The sequence below is a fragment of the Pyxicephalus adspersus genome, chromosome 5 (genome assembly GCF_032062135.1).
Source record: "Pyxicephalus adspersus chromosome 5, UCB_Pads_2.0, whole genome shotgun sequence".
Taxonomy (NCBI): Eukaryota; Metazoa; Chordata; class Amphibia; order Anura; family Pyxicephalidae; genus Pyxicephalus; species Pyxicephalus adspersus.
Window position 1 is genome coordinate 22,973,536 of NC_092862.1, and position 22,444 is coordinate 22,995,979.

The 22,444-nt window shown below is 36.6% G+C and overlaps 1 protein-coding gene across 2 annotated transcripts in view; it reads right to left on the reverse strand.

The window, feature by feature from the left end:
- Positions 1 to 13,794: 13,794 nt before the first annotated feature.
- The window catches only part of CPQ (carboxypeptidase Q), a 247,584-nt gene continuing 238,934 nt past the window's right edge, over positions 13,795 to 22,444 (reverse strand). For both annotated transcript variants that reach the window (XM_072410864.1, XM_072410865.1), the window contains exon 8: positions 13,795 to 14,252. In XM_072410864.1, the coding sequence (XP_072266965.1) occupies positions 14,092 to 14,252 (161 nt within the window). In that variant the 3' untranslated portion in view covers positions 13,795 to 14,091. The remainder of the gene's footprint in view (positions 14,253 to 22,444) is intronic.

The window sequence follows — 22,444 nt, forward strand, 5'->3', positions numbered from 1 at the left end:
TGGGACTCCCAACGCACTGAATCTGTTTTACATTTTCATTTGTTATTTATATCAGTATGAAACCTATATTTGGCTTTCGGCAACACTCCCCGCTATCCCAACACAACGATGTGAGTTTCTCACACAAAAGAAAATAGGATTACTTGACTCAATTTTAAAGATCAAGACTGTCATACATATAAATTGGCTTCTTTTCGGCACCGATAATCACACTGCTCCCTAGTTTCGGTGATTGGACATGTGCTAGATAAAAATCAGGGAGCAGAGGACTCAATTAGGCAACAGCTACAAACGTCACAGCCGCAGAATTAACTTTATATTAATGTGCTAAATGGCTCAGCGAAGAGTGAGCGATCAATATGAGTATAATGAGACAATTATAACTATATAACGATGCTCTGTTATCAGTAGAGAGGCACCATAAACATTGTTTGTGTATAAATTAAAAGTCTATTTAGTGTTGCTTTAACCTTTTGACTGCCAACACTGTTAAGTTAAAAACCGAACGTGGTGGATGCCAGTGCTGGCTCAGTTTAATTAATGACTCTTCTGTTCTGGATTGGTACAAGTGTAAGGTTGCACCTGGGACTGTGATCTTGTGTTCTAATTGCCCCTTTCAGTCCCCTTACAGTGCTACATGACTGCAGAACAGCTGCCAATCACATCCTCAACATTTTGGAAAGTGTCTGACCTGACCAATGATGACAAAACATTTTACACCCAGAGGTATTCAGCACTGAGCATCTCCAGGATCACTGGCAGCTCCAGGTGTAGATTACAGAACAGGTAAAAGGGGGTACATGTCAGCAGTCAAAGGGGTAAAGTAAACCTAGTGGGGTTAATCAGATTACCTAATGATCATCAAATCATTTCATAGACATTTCAGGGGTGAGAAGGCTCTCTGATAGAAACCAAGCAACAAAAATTAAATAAAAAAGATATATATATATAAAACATAAATGAATGTCCCCAAAAAAGCACACAGAAACCTGAAAAAACATGCATTTCCTGAACTCATCATAGATTTCTTAGGTCATAACTAACAATACCATAACAATACTGGAAGAGCTTAGAACAGGTATGATTTGTTTTAAATTTACATGCAAAGACTTATTTTTTAAGGATAGAGAACGGAGATCTTGACACTACTGCATCGCCTTTCACTGTCTCGTAAAGTTACTCCCTTGAAAGAATAATAAAAAATCACGTATTAGTAATTTATTTACTGCAGCCATGACTGGATTAAATGGTGTTTTTATCAATCTTTAGCTGTAGTTAATCATAAGCTCTATGTCAGACTATCAAAAGAAAAAAGTTCCAAGAGTTCTCCATGCTGCCATCGCGCAGGCTTTTACAGCTTGAGGGTTAATCTGTTGTGAGATATACTATATGTAAGTGTAAGTTTAACAATAATTAAACATACCTTGATAATTTTTAGTGGTGTATATAATTGTCTTTTGCTGTTTGTAGTACTTACGGTACCTCCACTACTCCTGAAGCAAACTTGCATCTGCAAAACGCGTAGAGAATTTAAATTGATTTGTTCCTATACTGCTTGGGGGATCCCTTTAATTTTTTGTGCAATTTTGAATATAGATATATATTTCCTAGTACATACAATTGATATGGGCCTCTGAGGTTGGTTATACTATTGTAATGGAAGGAGGTTATTGAGTACTCTATTTTCTTTGTGGTTGTTAATATGGAATCAATTTAATCAATATAATTTTGTTATACTGTAATTTATAAAGTTTTTTGTATTTTTTCATCATATATTTTATTGCCTTCTAAAAGTCTTGCAACAAAAAACTTTTGGGACGTGGCATGTAATATTGATACACCAAATTTCTGAAAACATTTATTCTTACACTATCAACTACGTGGCAGTGATTTTTAGCAGCTACAAATATCTCTGCCTATTTTCTCTGGAATTTGTAGCCAGGTGCAGAGTTGCTGCTGTAGCTGACTACAATACCCACACATGCTACATATCACTGGTGTGTCATGATCATGCAGGATCTACTTTTTTCATGAGGAACATTGACAAACAGTTCAATATAAATGGGTTGCATAGTGCACCAACCTCAACACACAAAAACACGTTAGTGTGCCCCATTTTGGTGTAAATGGGAATTAGTATATCCAGTGTAGGTGATCTACTTACAGTTTTGGATTCCTTGGCTCTTAGTCTCTGTAACATTGTTTGTAATTTAATAATTGTACACAGGTTCATCCCTTGCATTCAGGGTTAATTTTGATGCTTTTATTGTTTTGAATGGACTAATAGCCGGTGTGTAAGTTTATAAGTTAGGTACGTATTTATGTATGAAAAAAATCTTTATCAGTATTGTAGGGCATAGAATGTCATAGAAGCTATTTTTGTTTTTATAGAATCTCTGCATGCAGAAATTGTATGGCCTGGGGGTTTCAATGAATTGTACTTTATTATTATACATGAAAAAACAGACACCTGCAGACGAATAGCTGTGCAGAACCTTGGAATGGAACACATTAACAAGGGCAACGTTAAAAAGGATTTTCATGGAGATTTGCTGATTTCAAATCTGCTTAAAAGCTGCAAATGGCATGTATACATGGCGGTGGTTTGGGCTATACTTACCACCCACTGTGACTGTGTCAGCAAATGTTCATAGTTTTTAATAAATCCTGGCTATCAGCCAAGCACTCTATAAATTATATGACCCATAGCATTATATTAAGTGTTGGTAAAAATGGTAGTTTGGCTGAAAGATTGGGGTTTAATGGGAGCAGTGCAAAGCATTTTGGAAAATTTCACTGCCAAAATCCAAAGCAGCTGCAAATTACCTGCTAGGAATCAGGCACTGTCACATTCAAGCTAGAAAATCTATTGGTGGAATTGTTCTTTATTAAAGCTGAAAGTGGAGCCCCTGCGACCAGGCAGGTGCTAAGGCAGGGAAGTTTATTTTATTGCAGAAGGGACATCGCCTGTCTCTTTTGCAATAAAATAGACTAACCTACCTGAACACAATAATTTGGACCCACCTGTCCTCACACTTCTGCAGGCGCCACCTTCTCTATCCAGTCCATTTCTGGGTGTTTAAGTTCTTCAGCCATCATGATGGGCCAGGACAGGATGATGTAACTCCTGCACATTCAGTCCCGGCAATCCTGGAGGATGCTGGGATACCCAACATATCCCGGCATTGTACACAAAGCTGCACATGAGCAGCAAAGTGTTCATCAAAAAACATTGTGTTCAGGCAAATAAGTATGTTTTATTGTGGACATTGCCTCTCCCTTCTGCAATAAAATGCCTGCTTGATCACAATTTTTTAATGCTGACTTTAGTTCGACCTTAAGGTTTTTGTAGCCATATTAGTGAACTTGCAGTAACACAGCTGAGTACTGTATTGATACTCATTTTGATACGTACTGGTAATGGGGGAATACCCCAAAAGATTGTCCTGAAATTTTTACTGTGCAAAATGTGCAAATACAAAAAGCATCACTGGCTGTACTTATTTACTAGATAAGAATGGCAGGGCCATGGGAGTGGAAGATGGCAGCAGGCAGGATACAAGTCCTGAATCAGTGGTGGAATATACATCTCTATTGGGAGTCTATAAAGCTTATAAGAACCTGAGATTTACAATATAACAATAATAACATCAACATATATAATGCTCCTTTTTTAGTTCCTTTATGTGTTAGGTGCATTATTTTTTTTCAGGTTTTTTTCTCACCTGGTGATTACACTTCCTGTCCTAGAGTAACATCTCACTCACCATAATGTATCTTTGGATACTGGGACTACAAAACCATGGAAAAAATATTAACTGATAACAGAGAGAAAGCACCGGAGGATATTTACTCACACTAGTATATTTTTACACTTATTGAACAGGAATGGCAAATATTTTAATTGAACATTTAACAGATGGAAAAGGTGCAAAAAGAAAGGTTTATTATTAGGGTTTACAAACCCTTTAGTGTTTCCAGACATTCAAAGCATATAGATACAGCAAGGTTATTGCAATTTCACTTTTATTTCAATTGAAAATATAAACTATGGTGCTGCACGCCTGGCCACAGCCAAAGGCAAATGATGTAAAATGATTCATTCCACATTCCCAATTCCAGCTATAATAAACCATCTCCCCATAGATGAGGTACAGCTTCATCCGTCATAAGAAAGAAGACCATTAGCACTCAGCAATCTTTCACTTAGCACGGTGATGGCTGAAGTATGGCATACACAGGAAACGCACAGAAACTATCACTTCTGGCACCTAACGCTCTGTTATTTATGCATGCAGTCATCGGCTTGAAGGATGTTCATTTTCTCTACACTTTACACTGGCAATGTGCTTTCCACTATTTTATGCTGTAATTTCAGCCTGGCTGCTAATTTATAGTTTATTTGGTGTTCTCTGATGATTTACTCATTTTCCAGTTGTTAGTCTTGTTTCCTGAATGACAAAATGACAATCACCCAGACATCAATCATTTTTTTTTTGTTTTTAACTTTTTATTTATTTAATTTTTTTTACTTTTTTTGCATTTGGATTTGGCACAGGTCTATTCCATATTGACCGGTTGCTGGATTTGGATACCCGTAATTTATTGGTCTGTCAAGCTAAATCTTATGTTTTAGGGTTAGGTAAAATATAAAGCTTGGTAAAGCACCCTTTATTTCCTGACCTGTCCACCTGGTGTACAGGGTGTTTTAACAAGCTATATATTTTACCTAACCCTAAAACATAAGGTTTAGCTTGATTGACCTATAAATCAGGGGTGTCCAAATCCAGCAACCAATGGCCACGTACAAGAAAGTCCCATGGTTATGTAGGATCCTTCTTCATAATTATTTTATAGGAATAGGAAGTTGAGTCATTTTTCTCATATATAGTGGAAGTAAAACAGTTAAGGGTCTATTTATAAAACAGTGAATTGGAAATTATCTAAAACATTCCATCATGGAGAATCTTCCTGGTCCACGTGTTTCAGTGGCAGTAATTGATTCTCCACCAGGTATTGTTTCAGAAAATGTGAGATTCAATGTGTTATAAATCGGACACTTGGTGTTCGTAAGAAAAGATCTTTATATAGCCAATGACATAACTGAAGTGTCAATAGCTACAAAGTCCGTAATAGTTTTCCAATTAAAGCAAATAAGCATGTAAAGCTACGGTGACATTTAGATAGAATACCTTCTCATGCCCTGACACTGACGTATAAGTCATACAACAATGCTCCTTTGTTAATTGCCATTGGTAAATAACCTTGTTTGTAGCGTTTGGGATTGATAAAGAATACATTTACATGTTTCCTGTTTAGTATGATAGAGGAAATAGACGATTATCTTTAGGGTAATTCCAGAATTACTGTAGAGCGCAGTAGGCTATTGATGGCGAGCACAGAATAGGAGTATGTGTAATGTGTGCTCCTCAAAGCCAGACAGACAGCCTTTACTGGCTATACACTTTCTGTATCCAGTGTAGTAACACCAGGGCAACTTACCACCTTGCCAAATACATAACACAGGCAAGGAGCCCCAGAGGGGTCATGCCATCTTTATTCCTACCACTTATGCCTATCTCTCTTACACCATCCTTACAGAGACTTCATTCCCACTATGCTCGTGCCCCTTCCACACTTTCACCACCAAGTTCTAGCTCATAGTGTCCAATGGTTGAAACAGAAAAATGTCCACATTGATAGATAATTAATTTCAAGATTTAGGAATTGGTTAACAAATTATATTTTTTTAACAGAGTGTCATATTGTGTAATTTTATCTGGGGGTTCCCATTTTCCCAGTCATTCATAAATCACTCTGGAGAACATGGCTGACACCCCATGCTCCATCTAGATGGTATCCCCAATAATCCTCAGTGGTTTTCCTGCAAACCCCAGAAAAAGAAGATTATCTTTTTTCCCCTCCATGGTTAGGTTTCATAACTAAAAAAGACTCAAATTAGGGCTTTTATTTTTGCATATGATTGCTTTCATTTAAAACTCATTTATTACTTTTATTACATTTAAACTTTTATTATATTTTTTAGCTTTGTGTCTGAGTCTAATATATTTTTCACGCAATGCTAAAAATCTTATTATAATATTATACATAGACATGAGATGACCTTCCATTACGCTGGTCAACTCTGGCCACATTGGGTAATGAACCTCACTTATCTGACAAACCAAAATACTATTTATAAGTGACATAGACACAGTGTTGTCTGGTTTAATTCTCTAGTACATCATGCACATATATTTACATGTATACTGAGATGATATAAGTTCATGTGTTTCTAGAAAATCTTTTAGCCATCAGTTAATGGCAAATGATCCCTAGTAATAGGAAAAAGGGGTCCAGAATTAACTTGAGGAGCCATTGAGCATGGACGTCATTATCAGATAATAGAAGCCACAAGTCAATTCAACTTATTAGCATCTACTAAGAATTAGAATAACCATTTTCTGTGCAATGACCCTTTAATGTTACCTAATGAAATAATCCAGGCAGCATTAAGTGAACTACTAATTAGAGTTTTGTACATATAGCGTTTCCTGCTGCGGATCATTTCATGGCAATTATGTCTTTGGTGTATACATTTTTTAAGAGACTAGTCAGTTATTGTCTATATATCTCTTCAATTGTGAGTTTATTTATAGGATTTACAACCTGTTACCCACCTACAAGAGTAACAAAAAACTTCCTGGGCTCTGATGCAAAAATGGAGCTAACCTATATTTTACCATGTCTCCTCCAGGTACACAACGTCAGTGAAATTGTTTATATAGACTTGAAATGTTTCTCTAAAGGTGTTACAAACATATAAAAGGCCACTAAATTGGTCACCTGACTGATAAAACTAGATCACCACTTTATTTGGGAGATATATTTTATTTTACATAAGGAAGTAGTATGAAAGGTAATGGAGTACTGATGTCACTACAGCTTTGGTCTGTAAATTATGTCCACTTTAACATGGAAAACACCAGCAGAACCATTGTCTGATCCCATTCTGGCTATTTTAGATGGTACATGCCCAGAAACTTGCCATTTTTTTGTAACCACATTAATATTTTCTCAATTGAATCACTGTTTTACAAGTCCTGTTTGTATTATTTTTCTTGTTTTTTTTACCACACTCTATATTTTTCAATTTTTGTATTCTCTACCATGGTTCCAAGAAACTCTTTGGACATGTGCTTGGCTTATTCCCTTAAGAAAATTTAGGAATTCAACTAAATTCTTATCTTATAACCAGCTGCATCATTGGCAGTAAATCCAACCACAGAAGACCAGAGGAAGAGTTTTCTTCACTGTATCCAACATCCCCACGCAGTGTCTGTTCATATATGAGGAAAACTTTTTTATTTATTTTTATTAATTATCATTGTAAAAAAAAGTTAATTATGGGAAATAAACCATTTTAGATGCTAGTAGATCATCAGCCATTCTTTTTGTATTCTAGTTTTTATGCTCAGAATTTTCATGTACTTTAATCAATTCTACAAAATTCTATGCAGGTAAGACAATTAGGCATGTGTAGTGAGGAACTAGGCTATGATAAACAATATTGGGCTGGTGACCCTTAGTGGACATGCTGTAGTTTATCATACAGACATTAGACATTAAACAACCTTCACCCACAGTGACTGGGAGAGGAAATTCTTCCAGCGCCAACTGACTTTTGACCAGTGTTTGTCAACCAGGGTATTGTGGAAGCCTGGGGTTCTTCCAGAGGTCGCTAGGGGTTCCTTGAGCAATAATTTAGACCTCTATGGTCAGTTAATCTGACATGAATAATCTTTTGGGCTACTTGTAAAAATCACATTATTCCCACTGAGCATCACCTCAATGTACTATGAGCTGTGGATATAGTCATTATAGAAGGAGTCCCCTAAAGATCTGCAAATTATTTCAAGGGTTCCTCCAAGTTAAAAAGATTGAGAAATACAGAAATAAACCATCTACTTTTACCATACCCACCAATGACTGCTGCACCATGGCCCGCTTTCTTTATCTCACTCCCTACCAGGAAATGGCTCCTATGGACATATGTAAGCATGTTGCATATATTAAAATATATTACTTTACTGCCAAGCTGCAGTTTTACTTTCCCTTCCACCGTTTTACTGTCACTTCCACTTTTTCCTAAGGCAATAGACTGAATAGTATAGTCCTGAATGCAGCAGAGGGTATTACCATCTAAGATAGCACTGTTCTCTGCAGAATTCTAAATTTTTGATATTGTCCCAAAAATTGGGTCCCTGATACCCAGCCTAAAAACAAAGGAATAGATTAGTCAATCCAGAAAAGAATCGGGGCTTTAGATTAGATCAGTAGTCTGTGGGAGACAGTATTGAAGAGAAGGTGAGTACTATAGATGCCTTCTTTTTTGCAATCAAAAGTACGCAGACTTGACAATTATGTAACCTGTGGATATACCAATACCAGCATTTAAAAGTCACCTAATCTCCTTGATTGGAGGGTTTTTTCTGGTAATTTTTTTACCAACATGGTCTGATCCGAAACTATTATTAATACTTACATGTATTTATATAGTGTGGACATATTACACAGCACTTTTCAAAGTCCACTGTCATATCACTATCCTACAGAGCCTATAAATTCATAGCCTTTAATTTCCCTAAACAATACCTTTTTGTTAGGATCCCCAATTTAACAAAAAACTTAGCATAGCTAATATTTTCCTAACCTGATTTAGGCAATTTTTACAATGTGTAAAAATTATTATTTGTGATAAATCACCTATTGATAGAAAACATTTGGCTGATAGCTATACATGGTGCTTTTTCACCTATAACCACATGCTTACTGTACCTATTACTAAATACAACCCAATTCCCTTTATCCCTCTTTATTTTCTACTGGAACAGTTTATTCTTTTATTGTTTTGGTAGCTTAATATCCCCCTGCCCCCATTGTAGTCTCCTCTGTCCCTGGTTCAGCAAACTATTACTAACTAAACTACCTGACCGCTTGTCAAAAATCTCCCTGTCTGTACCCATGTCGGGGCTCTGCAATCCTGCTCATTCCTATGGAATTCTGAGTAGAAGTTCAAGTAGGTCTGAAGTCCATGGGAATGAAAGCAATTTTAATACCAAGATTTATGATTACAGTGAGACTGGGCTCCCTGCAGAGGAGATATGGAACCAATACATTTTTACAATATGTTGTTATATCCTGGCACTTATATATTGAAACAGTATAGCTGAGAGCAAATACCCTGTAAAATATGAGGGAGAGAACAACAATCAGTACACTGAGCAACCTGGCAGGACAAAGATGTGGTGACAAAGCTATGATTTGTACACAGATACACAAATAAATCCGGCGATAAACAATAAGATGGGAAATGTGCAAGAAAAAAGGGATGAATCATATTCAATATTAGAATTGTAGTTATAGCAGCAGAGAATACATACATTAATTCTTTACATTGAAGGAAAGTGCTGGAGTCTGTCCCGTGTCACTAAAATATTTTGTCTCCTGAACCCACTTAAGAGAATATTCTTCATATAACGGGAAAGGGAAAATATATGGCAATAATAAAGTGGAACTCTGTCCAAAGCTTTTTCCCTAGTATCAGAGGTGTCAGTAGGGTAACTTACTGAAGGCATTTAGGCTGTTCACTTAGCAAACATAATTATCATTCTCCAATGGTACAGTTACTTAGCCTAGAGAATAATCCTGTGTAAAGGGATCATTGACTTTGATAAGAAAAGAGAACAAACTCCTTTAGTACATCTGCCCCAGTATGTCTGAATTTTACACTTAGATTTATTTCAATTCAGAAGGAACTAGAAGGAAGTTACAATAAGTATCTCCAATAGGACCAAATACAACTACAAATGCCTAGGGTTCCAACACTTGTCTGTTGTATCCTAAATCAAGTTTTTGTTGGCTTCTACTTTAAATGTTAAAATTATCTGTATTGGGATTTTGGAAGTTTAGGTATGAACAATCCTCAATGGGGATACCTGTTCTGGTGACAACTAAGAGTCATCCAGGATAAGAAGTTAAGGGATTCTCTTCAATGGGACATATGTTACATTGACAATTGAGTTTCAAAGATGAAACACTGAGCTCAAAGCAAACATGTCCAGTCCTGAACCCACTTTGCACTAGCCAAAATGTTACATGGAAATTCCAGGTAATGCTACCCCATTTACTTATAGTGACCAACTGGAGAAGCCCGTCTGCAGCTTCAGGTACCCTTGCAATGCCTGTGCAAGGACAATATGCCATGTCTCTAACCAATTATTTATGGCAACATGCAATACTTCAGTATTTTCCACTTGACACAAAGGATACCTCAACCACAATCATAGGAAGACAATTAATAATAATGGATACCCTCACCTCCATACTTTAACACACCGATGTAAATGTGTATGCCTGTATATAATAAAGTATTTGGAGCAATTTTAATTGTCTGTAGGAACCTGTATATTTCCTGGAAACTTTGAATTAGAGTCAAAACTTACAGAAAATATGAATGACAGATGTTTTAAGAAAATCGAAATGTTTATAGGACATTTAGAAGCTGTTCCAATCAAATCTGCACATTCCATAAAGCATCAGTTAAAGTCAGCTACTGGTAATAAAGCCCAAAGCAACATTTCTGAGTTCATTCATTATCCCGCTTCATTCTACAAGTCAAATAGATATTACCGCCATTAGCTATATGTCACCGCTTTCCACTTGGAAAAGACCCATGATTCCTTTACACTCAGAAAGATTTATTCAAATTCTGGACTAATGCGTGTCATTGTTATTTGATGGAAACCCTGGGTGTCTATAAGCAGGGCTCCAGGCATGCATAATACATAATATTACCTTAAATAAAACTGATCATGAGCTAAGAATTTGTGCTGACATTGATGCGTCTAAAAAATGCTAGTTACATGGCTGTTTTAGCTACCTCTAATTTAAGGAAGAGTATACAATCACTATACTTCTAGTACACATGAACTGCCACCTAACTGCTAGTATAAGGTATGTTCAGAATACAAAATGAAAGCCAATTGGTATAAATACCTGAAATTTGGCCTGGTTCAGGATCATATCCCTGTATAAGCAGTACTTGGGGCCAATCAGATGTTTTGCATTTATAGGCCAAGAAGGAATTTGCTAATGGGAATACAACGCCGAGAAATACTCATCAATCTGTTTTTCCTTTTTACTTTCCAGTCACAAGACAGGGGCAGGGAGGTGGTCCTTCTATATTTTACAACCAGGAATGGAGTCATTTTAGCAACTTTAGGTGCTTCACATGTGAACAGCTATGACACCAGCAATTTGAGGGCTTGAGACTTTAGCGGAAGCTAACATAAGCACACTGACAGCTATTATAGTTATCACCAATGGCAATAAACTGAACAGTTTTAATCAGTGTTTCCCAACCAGGGTTCCAGGGAACAATAGGGTTCCTTAAACAATATGTGCCTTTCAGGTGAGCTTAGCGGACATCAATTACCTTTTTGGCTATTTGTAAGGGTGACATTTTCCTCACTGGCCAGCAATGTTAGATGCATGGGTGACTCAGCTAACTACTCCTAACAAATAACTGAAATATTTATTTACAGTTGACCTTTAACAATAAATTTAGCATTTATCACTCACACTAGTTTATACTCATTCAGAATTCAATAATGATTTTGTAAACAATTATACAGTGACAGTCTTTCTAATTGCAGTTATTGAACTGTTATGGATTCCTAGATTAATGAATGGTCAATATACATAAATAGACTAAAAGATGAACTGTTTGAGCTACAGATTGATTCCTTTTGAATGTACATTTTAGTATTTATTATGTGTATGTTTATTAAAATAAAACATTGGCCCTGAAAGGACAGCAAGTGTTCTTTCAATATTTTGGTAAAAGGTGATACCTTGTAAATCAGAAATTGGTTTTCCAGTTGCAACTTTTATGTATCCTTCTGTTTAGGAAGGGTGGAAAGCTTCAGATTATTCATTAACAGTGGGCAGCCCTATGTAAAATCTCTTAATGGTATCCATCCACTTAATCAAAAGCATAAGTGAGTAAGGACTGGCAAATGGCAAAGGTATATATTGACTGTTTTCAACAGAATCTAGTTCAGAAAAACATGGCAGTATTTGGAAATAAGTAATTAGCCTGAAGGATGCCAAATCCATTAATCACTTTCAGTGTCTGCTTGGCTAAGTCAGGTCTAAAATTAGCAGTAGATACAGTGTAATGGGCAATTTTGACTGCATAGGACAACATTCTTGATGTCCATGGGTATCATAAACTGCATTAAACAGACTAGGGAAGACTGCCAGATTAGACAGATGTAGGAGGTATATGACATGCCAAAATGTCTTTATCAGAAAAAAACAAAGATTTAATGAAGTGTGTCCTTAGATATGGATCTTAACACAAGATCAAATGTTTTTGCAGAGCTTTAGATAGTTCAATGTAAAAATCTATAAAGTGGACCTAAACTTAAAAATCAAATAAGCACACCTTAACCACCTTTAATTCCACAGATCCCTCAATTGCCTTGGAGCTTTCCTCGATCGGGTCAAGCGCCGTCCTGGAATTCTTCTTCATCCCGGCGTAGAGGAAGCCCCGGGTGCTGTCATCTTCAGCCTCATCACTCGATCTCACACTGAGCAGGCACGAGAACGGGTGATGTAGCTTGCTGTAAAAGGGGAAAAAAAGAGCTGATGTCCCTGGCCATGCACAAAGGAAAATGCCCCTTGCTCATGCCTGAGATTGGGCATGCACAGAAGGAGCAGCCAAGAGCCTGCACTCAGTCTTGATTTCCGTGGTGAACAAGACAGAAAGGGAAGGTGCTTCACCCTTTAAAAAAAAGGATTTTTTTTTACTTTATATAAAAGGGTTTTAAGTAAAGTAAAAACTTTGAGTTTAGGTCCACTTTAACTATATGTGAAGGAAAATTTTTTTTTCTTGCTAATGTGTAGGAAGGTTTAGACACACGGTCAAGTTTTATTGCTGTCTCTGTCCTCACTGGGTGGATTTATGCCTCCGTTGTCCTGGCGCCATAGTCACCAAGACAGAATAAAAAAAGAAAAATCCAAAAGTTTAGTTATCATGACAAGAAGCGAGGGTAGATGATGAGAAAAATGTTCATGTACCTATGATGGTATAGGAAGCTGCAGCAGTACCTGCACTAAAATGTATTCTTTCCAGAATGTTTATTCCCATTTATAGAGAACAGTAAGGAGAAGAGGTTTGCTGATGTATTCTGAACTGAATTGCATGAATGCCTAAATGAGATTGTCACACACAAACTCACTAATTTTACAGGTTTCTTTTCTAATAATATTTTGTGCTTTTAGGAACAAAAAACAGACATTGTAATGAATAATTCCCTTCCTTTTATAGCTTAATTTGTGTTTTTCCAGGAGTTTTCCTGTTATCATATACTTTTCCTACTTTCCTCCAAACAAATGATTCTTTGAACCCATTTAATGTTATCTGATGAATTTGTGCCAGGTGACTTGTCTGTTTTAGTGCTATGCTATGTAACAGGTATTCAGAGATTCCAAATAATCTTGGCAGAATCATTTTACCCACTAGCTGAGTTCTACTGTATATACATTAGGTCTCTGGAGTAAATGGGCAGCATTGAAGTTTGCCCTGCCCTATCTTGTCACATACAATCATAATGATAAAATAGCAGCAAAACAAAGGCAGCAAAGAGACATAAAACTGCCTGTATAAAATAATGATCTGCTGCAAGTTCACAGGAAGGGCTGGCATAAAAAAAACAATAAACTGAATTACAGTAAGCCGCCGATCCACGTCTTTATTTCAAGTAATCAGGCAGAAGTAGACTTTATACAAATATACAGCTCTTAGATAAATGCAATCAGATTGGACAATAAAATAGAAGCACAAACAAAAGAAATATATGTGCAAAATGATATGATATTCCAAATGGAGTGAAATAAAGAACAGTAAAATTTAATAAAATGAAATAAAGAAAATAACATAAATTGTTTATGTGCACAGAATGCAGATGAGGTGCCAGACAAATGATCATCTTCACATTGTGCAGTGTGTGGTTACTCTTCTCATTATCTTGGCAACATCTCTTCCAAGTCAGCCACTACGTAGGCAACTACAGTCCAGATGGCAGCACAGTGGTTCATCCAGACCGGGTTCTGAACTGTCATGGTGTCCCCTTCTGAGTGATGGAACCAGAAATACCGACTCAGGTCATCCAGGAGGCTTGCACCTAAGAATATAAAAATTAGGGGTTAGCCCAGGTTTTTTTAAAGTTGCATTTGGTACCATTGGTAATGAATACTGTAGGCAACCCATGGTAAATAGTTCATTTATGATCCACTCTTTATTATTAAACACAATTATTATAGAAAATTAAGCGCTATAATGCTTAACATGTTGTATTGTGCTTCACTGATCTATCATTATAAACCTTTAATATGATTGGTATAAACTGATAGAGGTAGTGACCATTTTATGTTAATCTGCTCGTATTATTGCAGAGTAAAACCAGAGGTCTTCAGCTGCTAAATAAGCTGTGCTGGGCTTTGGGCATGTATGTATCTTTTTTCCTTTCTAAAGAGGAATAGACTCCCTTCAAGGTATACCTGCCCACGGTTTAGTCATTCCTAAAAATGTCCCAAGATAGGAGCCCTGTTTCCTGTCGATCCAGGAAACATCCAATTGTCTTAGGGCATTAGGATGATTTTTAAATTAAAACGTGTTTTAAAGGGTTTTTTTTTGCCTTCCCATGGATCACCTGTGCCAATATGTTTCTATATAGAATATTCCGGTTTTCTAGTATGTTTATTTATTTAGTGGTTGAACTTGATGGACTTGTGTCCTTTTTAACCTTTTAACTATGATGATGGTAGATGTAAATGAGAAGGTAATTGTGAACACTGAATTCCATGACATGAACAACCCCCGACAACCACCAGCAGAAGATGTGCGAGTTTAGGCTATAAGCTAGCAGATTTGGAAGACATTCTAGCAGTAGAAGAAGAAAAATCATCTCAGTCAATCTGCCTGTGGGAAAGGATGGTATTTATAATGTTAAATTCTTTAAAATAAAGCCAAGTAGAAAGTAAGACAAATCTCTAATACTGATCTAGGTCCATTTTAATAGACATATAAAATCCACTTAAACTGTGAATAGATAGCCTGAAGCTGAAACAAAATAATAAATAAAATATACACTGTAAGAGTGAATGGATTTTTCCTTTAGAAAACCTCAATTACTTATATTCCGTTTCCATCTTCCATGAGCTGAATTTACATTTTGATTTCTTTTCAGGGTCCTCAGCCTCTTCGCTCTTATCTTGAGCTAATAATTACTTCACCGCCAATAGAAAACGTACAGCACCTTCACCAAAGTGGCAGTTAATTAAACTTGAACACCCACTTCAAAGTTTAATGAATTGTCTAGCAAAGGTCTTATGTAATATAATACAGACTGTAATCACGGTGGCTTAAGAAAACTCATTTATATTGACCCAGAGTGAAAAAAATACTTTTATTAAATATGACAGCTTGAAATGTATTTCTGCAAAGATGGAAAGATGAGAAAACTTTGCATATAGCAATGCAAAAGAAAATTACATTCAAATTGTAGCTGAGCAAATAAAAGTAGGACCAGTAATTTGGCAAATGGAGACCTAGAAATATCAACTTTTCTCAAGAAAAAATGAAGAAAAAATAGCTTGATTTAATAAGGTAGTGCAAAGTGCAAAGATATGTATTAACCCAGAGCAGGCAATCAGAATTTTACTTTAACAAGGGCAGTTAGAAAAATGAAACACCACAGGAAATGGGTTGCACTGGTTGCAGCACATTGTATGAAAAAGTTTAAGACTGGGATATTGGCATATGCACACACAAATGGTGGCACCCGTCGTGATGATTTATATTACATGATTTATATGCCCATGTCCTGGTTTACCACTTAACATACTAGGATTGGTGAGATAGCTGTATGTTATCCGTTATTTAAAGTAGCATTATTTAAAGTGCATGTCAGGGCAAGATTACCCAAAAACAGAAACATTTTCTATGTTTTTTCCTTTGAAAACACTGATGATAGAGAAAAAAACCCATTGATCTGCCAGAATTGCGTTCCACTTGTATGTCCTCTTGTGAGCTAACAACACACAGGATTTTGTGGACCAAGTAGTGTCACTTGGATATAACAAAACACTTTCAGTAGTATATTTAGCAGACCAAAGAATAGAAAATAAGAGATGTTCATTGTTTGGAGCATTTGCTCTTATGTCAGGCAATTCTGGTTCTGACAACTCCCCAATGGTAGGATTGCTATGCAGGAAGCAGCAGGGCAGTGAAATACTCACCTGCTGGCACAGGTTGTGCCTTTACTGGTCTGATGAGCAAAGTGTCAGCCTCTTGGGGCGATTTACATTCTGTAGCATTTTCATGGGGTGGAGGCCATGCCCCTCCAGTCATTAGGAGGGCAGAAATCACCTGCCAGGGTTTCTGACCATTTCCTCATTTTGTTCAAAAGCATAAAAAAAAGTATTAGTTGGAGATACATTTTAACCTAAATATGCCTCCCCCATCTCCACTACCCCAATCAAAAAGTGGCTTTAAAAAACTCTAACTCTAAAAAAACTCTAGTTTAATACCTTCTACTAGATACATTCACTTACTATTTTGTATTCATGCTCCATTCATGAAACTACTACTCCATACTATGACCTGAATGGGAATCTTCCCAAAAGCAATTTGTGGGTTATTAAAGTTATCCTGTAACTGACCTCGCAGGTTCGCCTAATTCACTTGTGTAAACCTCCAACATAGCAATACATAAAAAAGTGAACTTTTCAGAAACTTTGCAAGTTGTCCTAACATGTCAATCTATACAGAAACCATATGATTTTGAAAAAAAACCCTGACTCCAATTATTAAAAAGCAGTTCCTAGACTCAAGACAGATTACTTTGCTCATGCTGGGATGATGTCATCATACTGGTATAAGCAGAAGAAAGCATTTTCTTGTATTTTCTCGAGTGGTCAAACTGCAAGAATGTAAATTGTCAGAAACTGCATCGGTGTCATGATGACCTTGGATGATGCCTATACAAAGATGGCCCTGTGTTTCTGTTAATACTGGAAGGGTTACACTTACTGCTGCATGCTGCACTTCCCATGACAAAATATATCTGATACTTGTTCCACTTCTAAACATATTGTAAAGGTGACCCTATACAAGCATCTATTCCTACAAAATTACAACCATGTTCATTAAGAGTAATGGCATGCAAATATGCAAATTACAAAGGTTTAACATGCAAGTGAACCTTGATAAACACTCCTCACAGACTGGGCGTAGATCCTTTGAAGAACGATTTTACTGATTATATGTGATATATTATAAATCTCTGAAAGATTTATAGTCTCTTGAAATGCTGCATAATCATTACATATGTACAAAGTTTACTTGAAACCTCCATGTTTGGCTCAGAAGTTGTAGGTAAGCACCGTCTGTCATGAAAATGATCTATTGATGTACTGTACCCTATAAGCATAATAATTCATCTCATTAAATCTCAGAAAACACTCAATTTCTAATAGGAAGGCAAAAAAATAACAAGGAAAGTTGATTCATAGCAGTTGGTCATTCCAATTATCCAGACTTCTGCGTATAATTTATTTAAAAACTAAATTATGCATGAATAGTGCACAACTAATTAGGGGAGAGAAGGGAAATGTAATTTACATTCTTGATAAGAAAATTGTACTTTACAAAAAAATATGTAAAACAAGATAAAGTATGGAGTTACTGAGGTTATTAGGGGAGAAAATTACAACAGGTCACAAAAGATGATTGTCTCATTTCCATACCACATCAACAAGTGTTCACATTTTGTGGAAATACAAAGGTCCAAAACAAAGACGTGATAGTAGCATGGAGTATAGAGTCATCAAAGTAAAAAGGCATAACAAACACATGCAACAAGGAAATGAATCAGTTGGATTAGAACTTATGGTGACAGGCTTTGTTTACATCAGAATTATTTTTCTCTCCATTAAAGTCTATGAAAATACAAATAGTCTAAAAGAAGGAGGATGAAGGACAGGAGAAGGTCAACTGCAAGTCAAATCCACCTGTCAATGAGTTTTCAATCAAAGAAGAATCCACATGCAAGTTCATCACCATAGCCCAAAGTCCATTAACACAGACTCTTTATGATAGTTTCCAGCTTTGCCTCCATGAAAAGGGATTGACTTTCTCTACTTAATACAATGCAGCAAGTAGAATGGGACCCATTCCTGTAGATTTGCAATGGTAGGCAGCAGGGAAAGGAGAGGAGCTGAAAACATTGGCATTGAGATCATGCTATATATTATGTAATTTACATTACTCTGAGGTTTCATGAAATCCCTGTAAAATGGATTTGATATATTTCTGGACTACAATCTCTTGTTACATCTCATTGCCAGGCTTACATCACCCTTCTTGCCACTACTGAGAACTGAACCAAGACAGGTTTAGTAAGGATGACACAGAAGGGGAATGCATCGCATGGTAAAGCCTTTTAAAAGAGCCTTTACTGCAGGGGTGCCCAACAGGTGGATCGCGATCTACCGGTAGATCGCAAAGGCAACGTGAGTAGATCTCGGGGGCCCTGCCTTTCAAAATAAACTTTACCATGCACAGGAGTTATTAAGTCCAACCCTTTATTGTTGGTAGACCATTTTGACTTGGTCATTTTAAAAGTAGCTCGCAAGCCAAAAAAGTCTGGGTACCCCTGCTTTACTGGGTGTTCCTATTGTACCTACTATTTCATTTTATTCGTTCACCGCATGTTTTTTAGAAAGTTCATCCCACTTCTTTCATATTGTTGTATTTAATATTGGATTTACTGCTATTCACGTGATGCGTATTTTACTGTTACTACAACTTGAGAAAAGCAAGACATGCACTTATTCTTTTCCAGTACATTATTGTTTATTAAGTTTTAAACCTTCATGTGATTATACAAATTTGTTTATTACATGTTTATGTACTTATCAGAAAAATGTAAAACTTGATAAAAATATTGAAATATAAAAGGCCTTTTAAACTTGACTTATTCCATCACAAAAGAAGAATACTCCTTTAGGATGGTGGGTGGAGCCATGGAAAGTAACCCTTTTCTATTTTAGGAAAACTCAACGTAACTTTACTTTCTGAACTATCACTGATTTGGTTACAGGGTTTTTTGATCCTTTTAGGTCCTCTTCACCATAACCACCATATGTGTTACTCTCCCATTAGTCCAGGACCCAGCCCATAGAATCCATGGCTTCATGCATTGCACTGATGGTGAGCAAAATGTTTTAAACCGATGATTGGCTTGGCCCAATATGGAATGAGACATGTTTCTGTTCGTGTTCTGTTTTAAGAAGTTAAAGGTCTTTTTGACCCAGTTATTCCCCCCTCACCTATATGATTATATTGTCACATCAGGGAGGTGAAACACACACACCTGTGTTGCTCCACTTGGACTACAGTCTGATAAACTCAGAAATGAAATGTAATGTTTGGGAAGCTTCTCACATTAAATAATTTTGTTATATGTTAAAGACATTGTGCAGAGAATGTATAATGCAACTGAAATCTGTATGGTCAGCTTGAAGCAGGACTAAACCTGTGACTACACATCTATTTACATTACTTCACAGGGTTCCTCCATCTTCCTTTTTTCTTAATTCCTGAGGGAAATATTCAGCAACCTTGATTGGCTGTACCGGGATGCTGTACCTTATGCACACGTGCATAGGAGTGTATTCTTTTCTGGCATGCACAAGGGAAGCCAGGATTGCTGTGTTTCCCCGAAAATAAACTCTGAGCTGCATATGTGCTCATCCAAATCTGACAGCTGGGTGCCAAACAGGCAGGTAAGAGCAGTTATTCCACAATGAATGTAAGCAGACGTAAAGACAAAACAGAGGGGCCTTTATAGACAATGTAATTGTATTAATGATAGGGTGCTTCTCAGAAATACAATACAGATATTTAAGATCCTTACAGTTGTAGGTGATCCGTTAAAGGGACATCAGAGATGGCACTATACAATCAACAACTACTCAAGAGTTTCAAATCAAAAGTGTTCCAAAAGTCCAGACTGTAACCTGGAGATCTGTATTGGCAATTGTACATGAAAGTACCCGACGCGCTTCGCCAGCTAGGGGCTTCTTTAGGGGTAGATTAACATTTGACGGAACATTATGGTGTACTGAAAAGAATATAATTTTTGATAACACATTAGTTGGTAAGAAGATACATAAAAAGTTCAATTCAATAACATAGTATATAGTGTCATGTTTTCAATAAGTGCAACTCACAACAAAAAGCAGAACAATTATTCATAAGATATTACTATACATAGGCAAATATTTTCACATCAACCCATATGTATAGAGAACATAAGAGGGCAATATTCGGCAACCTTGATTGGCTGCACCAGTAGTATGTACCTTATGCACAGGTGCATGGGAGTTCATTCCTTTCTGGCACACACAAGGGAAGCCAGGATTTCCCAGAAAATAAACTCTGAGCTGCTTATATGCTCAGCAGGCAGGCAAACAGGCAGGTAAGAGTGGTTATTACAGAAGGGATATCACCTGTCCCTTTCTGCAATAACCACATGCCTGAACCCCAAAAGTGGGAGTTTAGTTCCACATTAAAGTCAGCCTCCATTTGTTTCACCCAACTCTGTTTAGAAAAATGTCCCAAGGAAGCAATTATTCTTTCTAGCTTCCAGTGCCACATTTTGCAATCTCGACCACTAGTCCTTGGCTGGGTAAATGATGACCAGTGTTATTAAACCTACTTCCCAGGGCATCAAGTCTCTTTTAGGGGAGTATCATCAAGATATTGTGGGCTAATAAAAGAGTGATGCAGAAAACAGAACTTAAATCACTATGTGGATGTCAAACAAAAGGCCTATTTTTTGTGTAATTTAAGCAGGACAAAGTATATAATAAAATGTATTATTTTTCTCTACTGTATTTTTTTAACTTCTATTGATCAAATTGGAAACAAAAACAAGTTCTGGATAAATTGTGGTAAAAATAAAATAATTCTTCTGGGCCTGCTCTTCACTTTCAAAAAACTCAGACTTTAGCCAAGTACAGCAAGAATACTCCATGCAAATCTACCCTTTAGAATTATGTTCATCTATGAAGTAGAGCAGAATGAAAAATACTATGGAAGAATGCTGACTGCATGTTTAGCAATGATTCATCTGTTAATCTATAACAAGATTGATTCCTCACACTTCAAAGCACAGACATCATATGACGGGCCTGATATTGTACTTTTGTGCGCATCTCCTGAGCTCACTTCATGAACTTCTCACCCCCCTGATATAGTTTCTGATGGCTGTGTATTGACCAAAAGAGATTCAACTGATGAGAAATGAGAGGGAATCGGGACCGGAAATTAGTTATTAATGCACCAAACAAACCCATCACTTGCAGTATCACCATACAATAAGTGACCTTTATATTACGTGCTCAATAGAAACACCTAGGACCAGGCTTGATATCTGAAGCTTTGTATATTGTTTAAAACCTCTGAAATTGTGTGAATAAAATGACAATGTCAATACATCACATTTCCTGAATCTTGCCATTTCTCAGTAATATGTCGGCTACATAAACCATACAAACATCATTCAAGGATGATAACCTTTAGTGCAAAGAATCCTATCTCATCACACACCTTATCACAGCTAGCATGCCATAGCAAAGCATATGGATAGTATTAGTGACTCTGCTGCCATTTAAAAAGCACATTATAACTCTGCTAACATTAACTTACATGCTCAATCAGGATACCTATATAACCTATATACCAGATTGCACACTTATGTTCACTGCATTGTTATAGTTCTAGTTTTCATGCCATGCAGTCCTAGTATGATATCTAAATATGTTGCTTTAATGTAGTTGTTCTTATAGGGTGCAAACTTTTTTTTTTTGAGAAATAAATTGCCAGATTCTCTGGGTAATACAGTCAACATACATACATATTAGTGGAATCTGTACTGCACTATTCCTGTTGACAAAAATAGTAGAGTTCGGCCAACCCAGCCACTTTAGGATGTCGGACATCATCGTCGAGCAGCAATTTTAGGTACAGAATTGCCCATATTTTGAGTTCCATTTCAGGGCTAGCTTTGATCTAAGTTGGAATCAATTATCAGGCCACCATTAGTTTAACCCTTACCCATTCTACCAAAAAGAATTCTAAAACCTACTGCATACTAAAAATGTAAAGTGCTTACAATGCCTTTGTAGGGCTGTGAGGTATTTGTATGTTTCAATTTTATCAAATTTTATTTGGCAAGTCAAGCATTTAAAATGTACCTGCACATGAAAACAAGTGATCCAACACACCTAGAACGGATATGACCCAGGA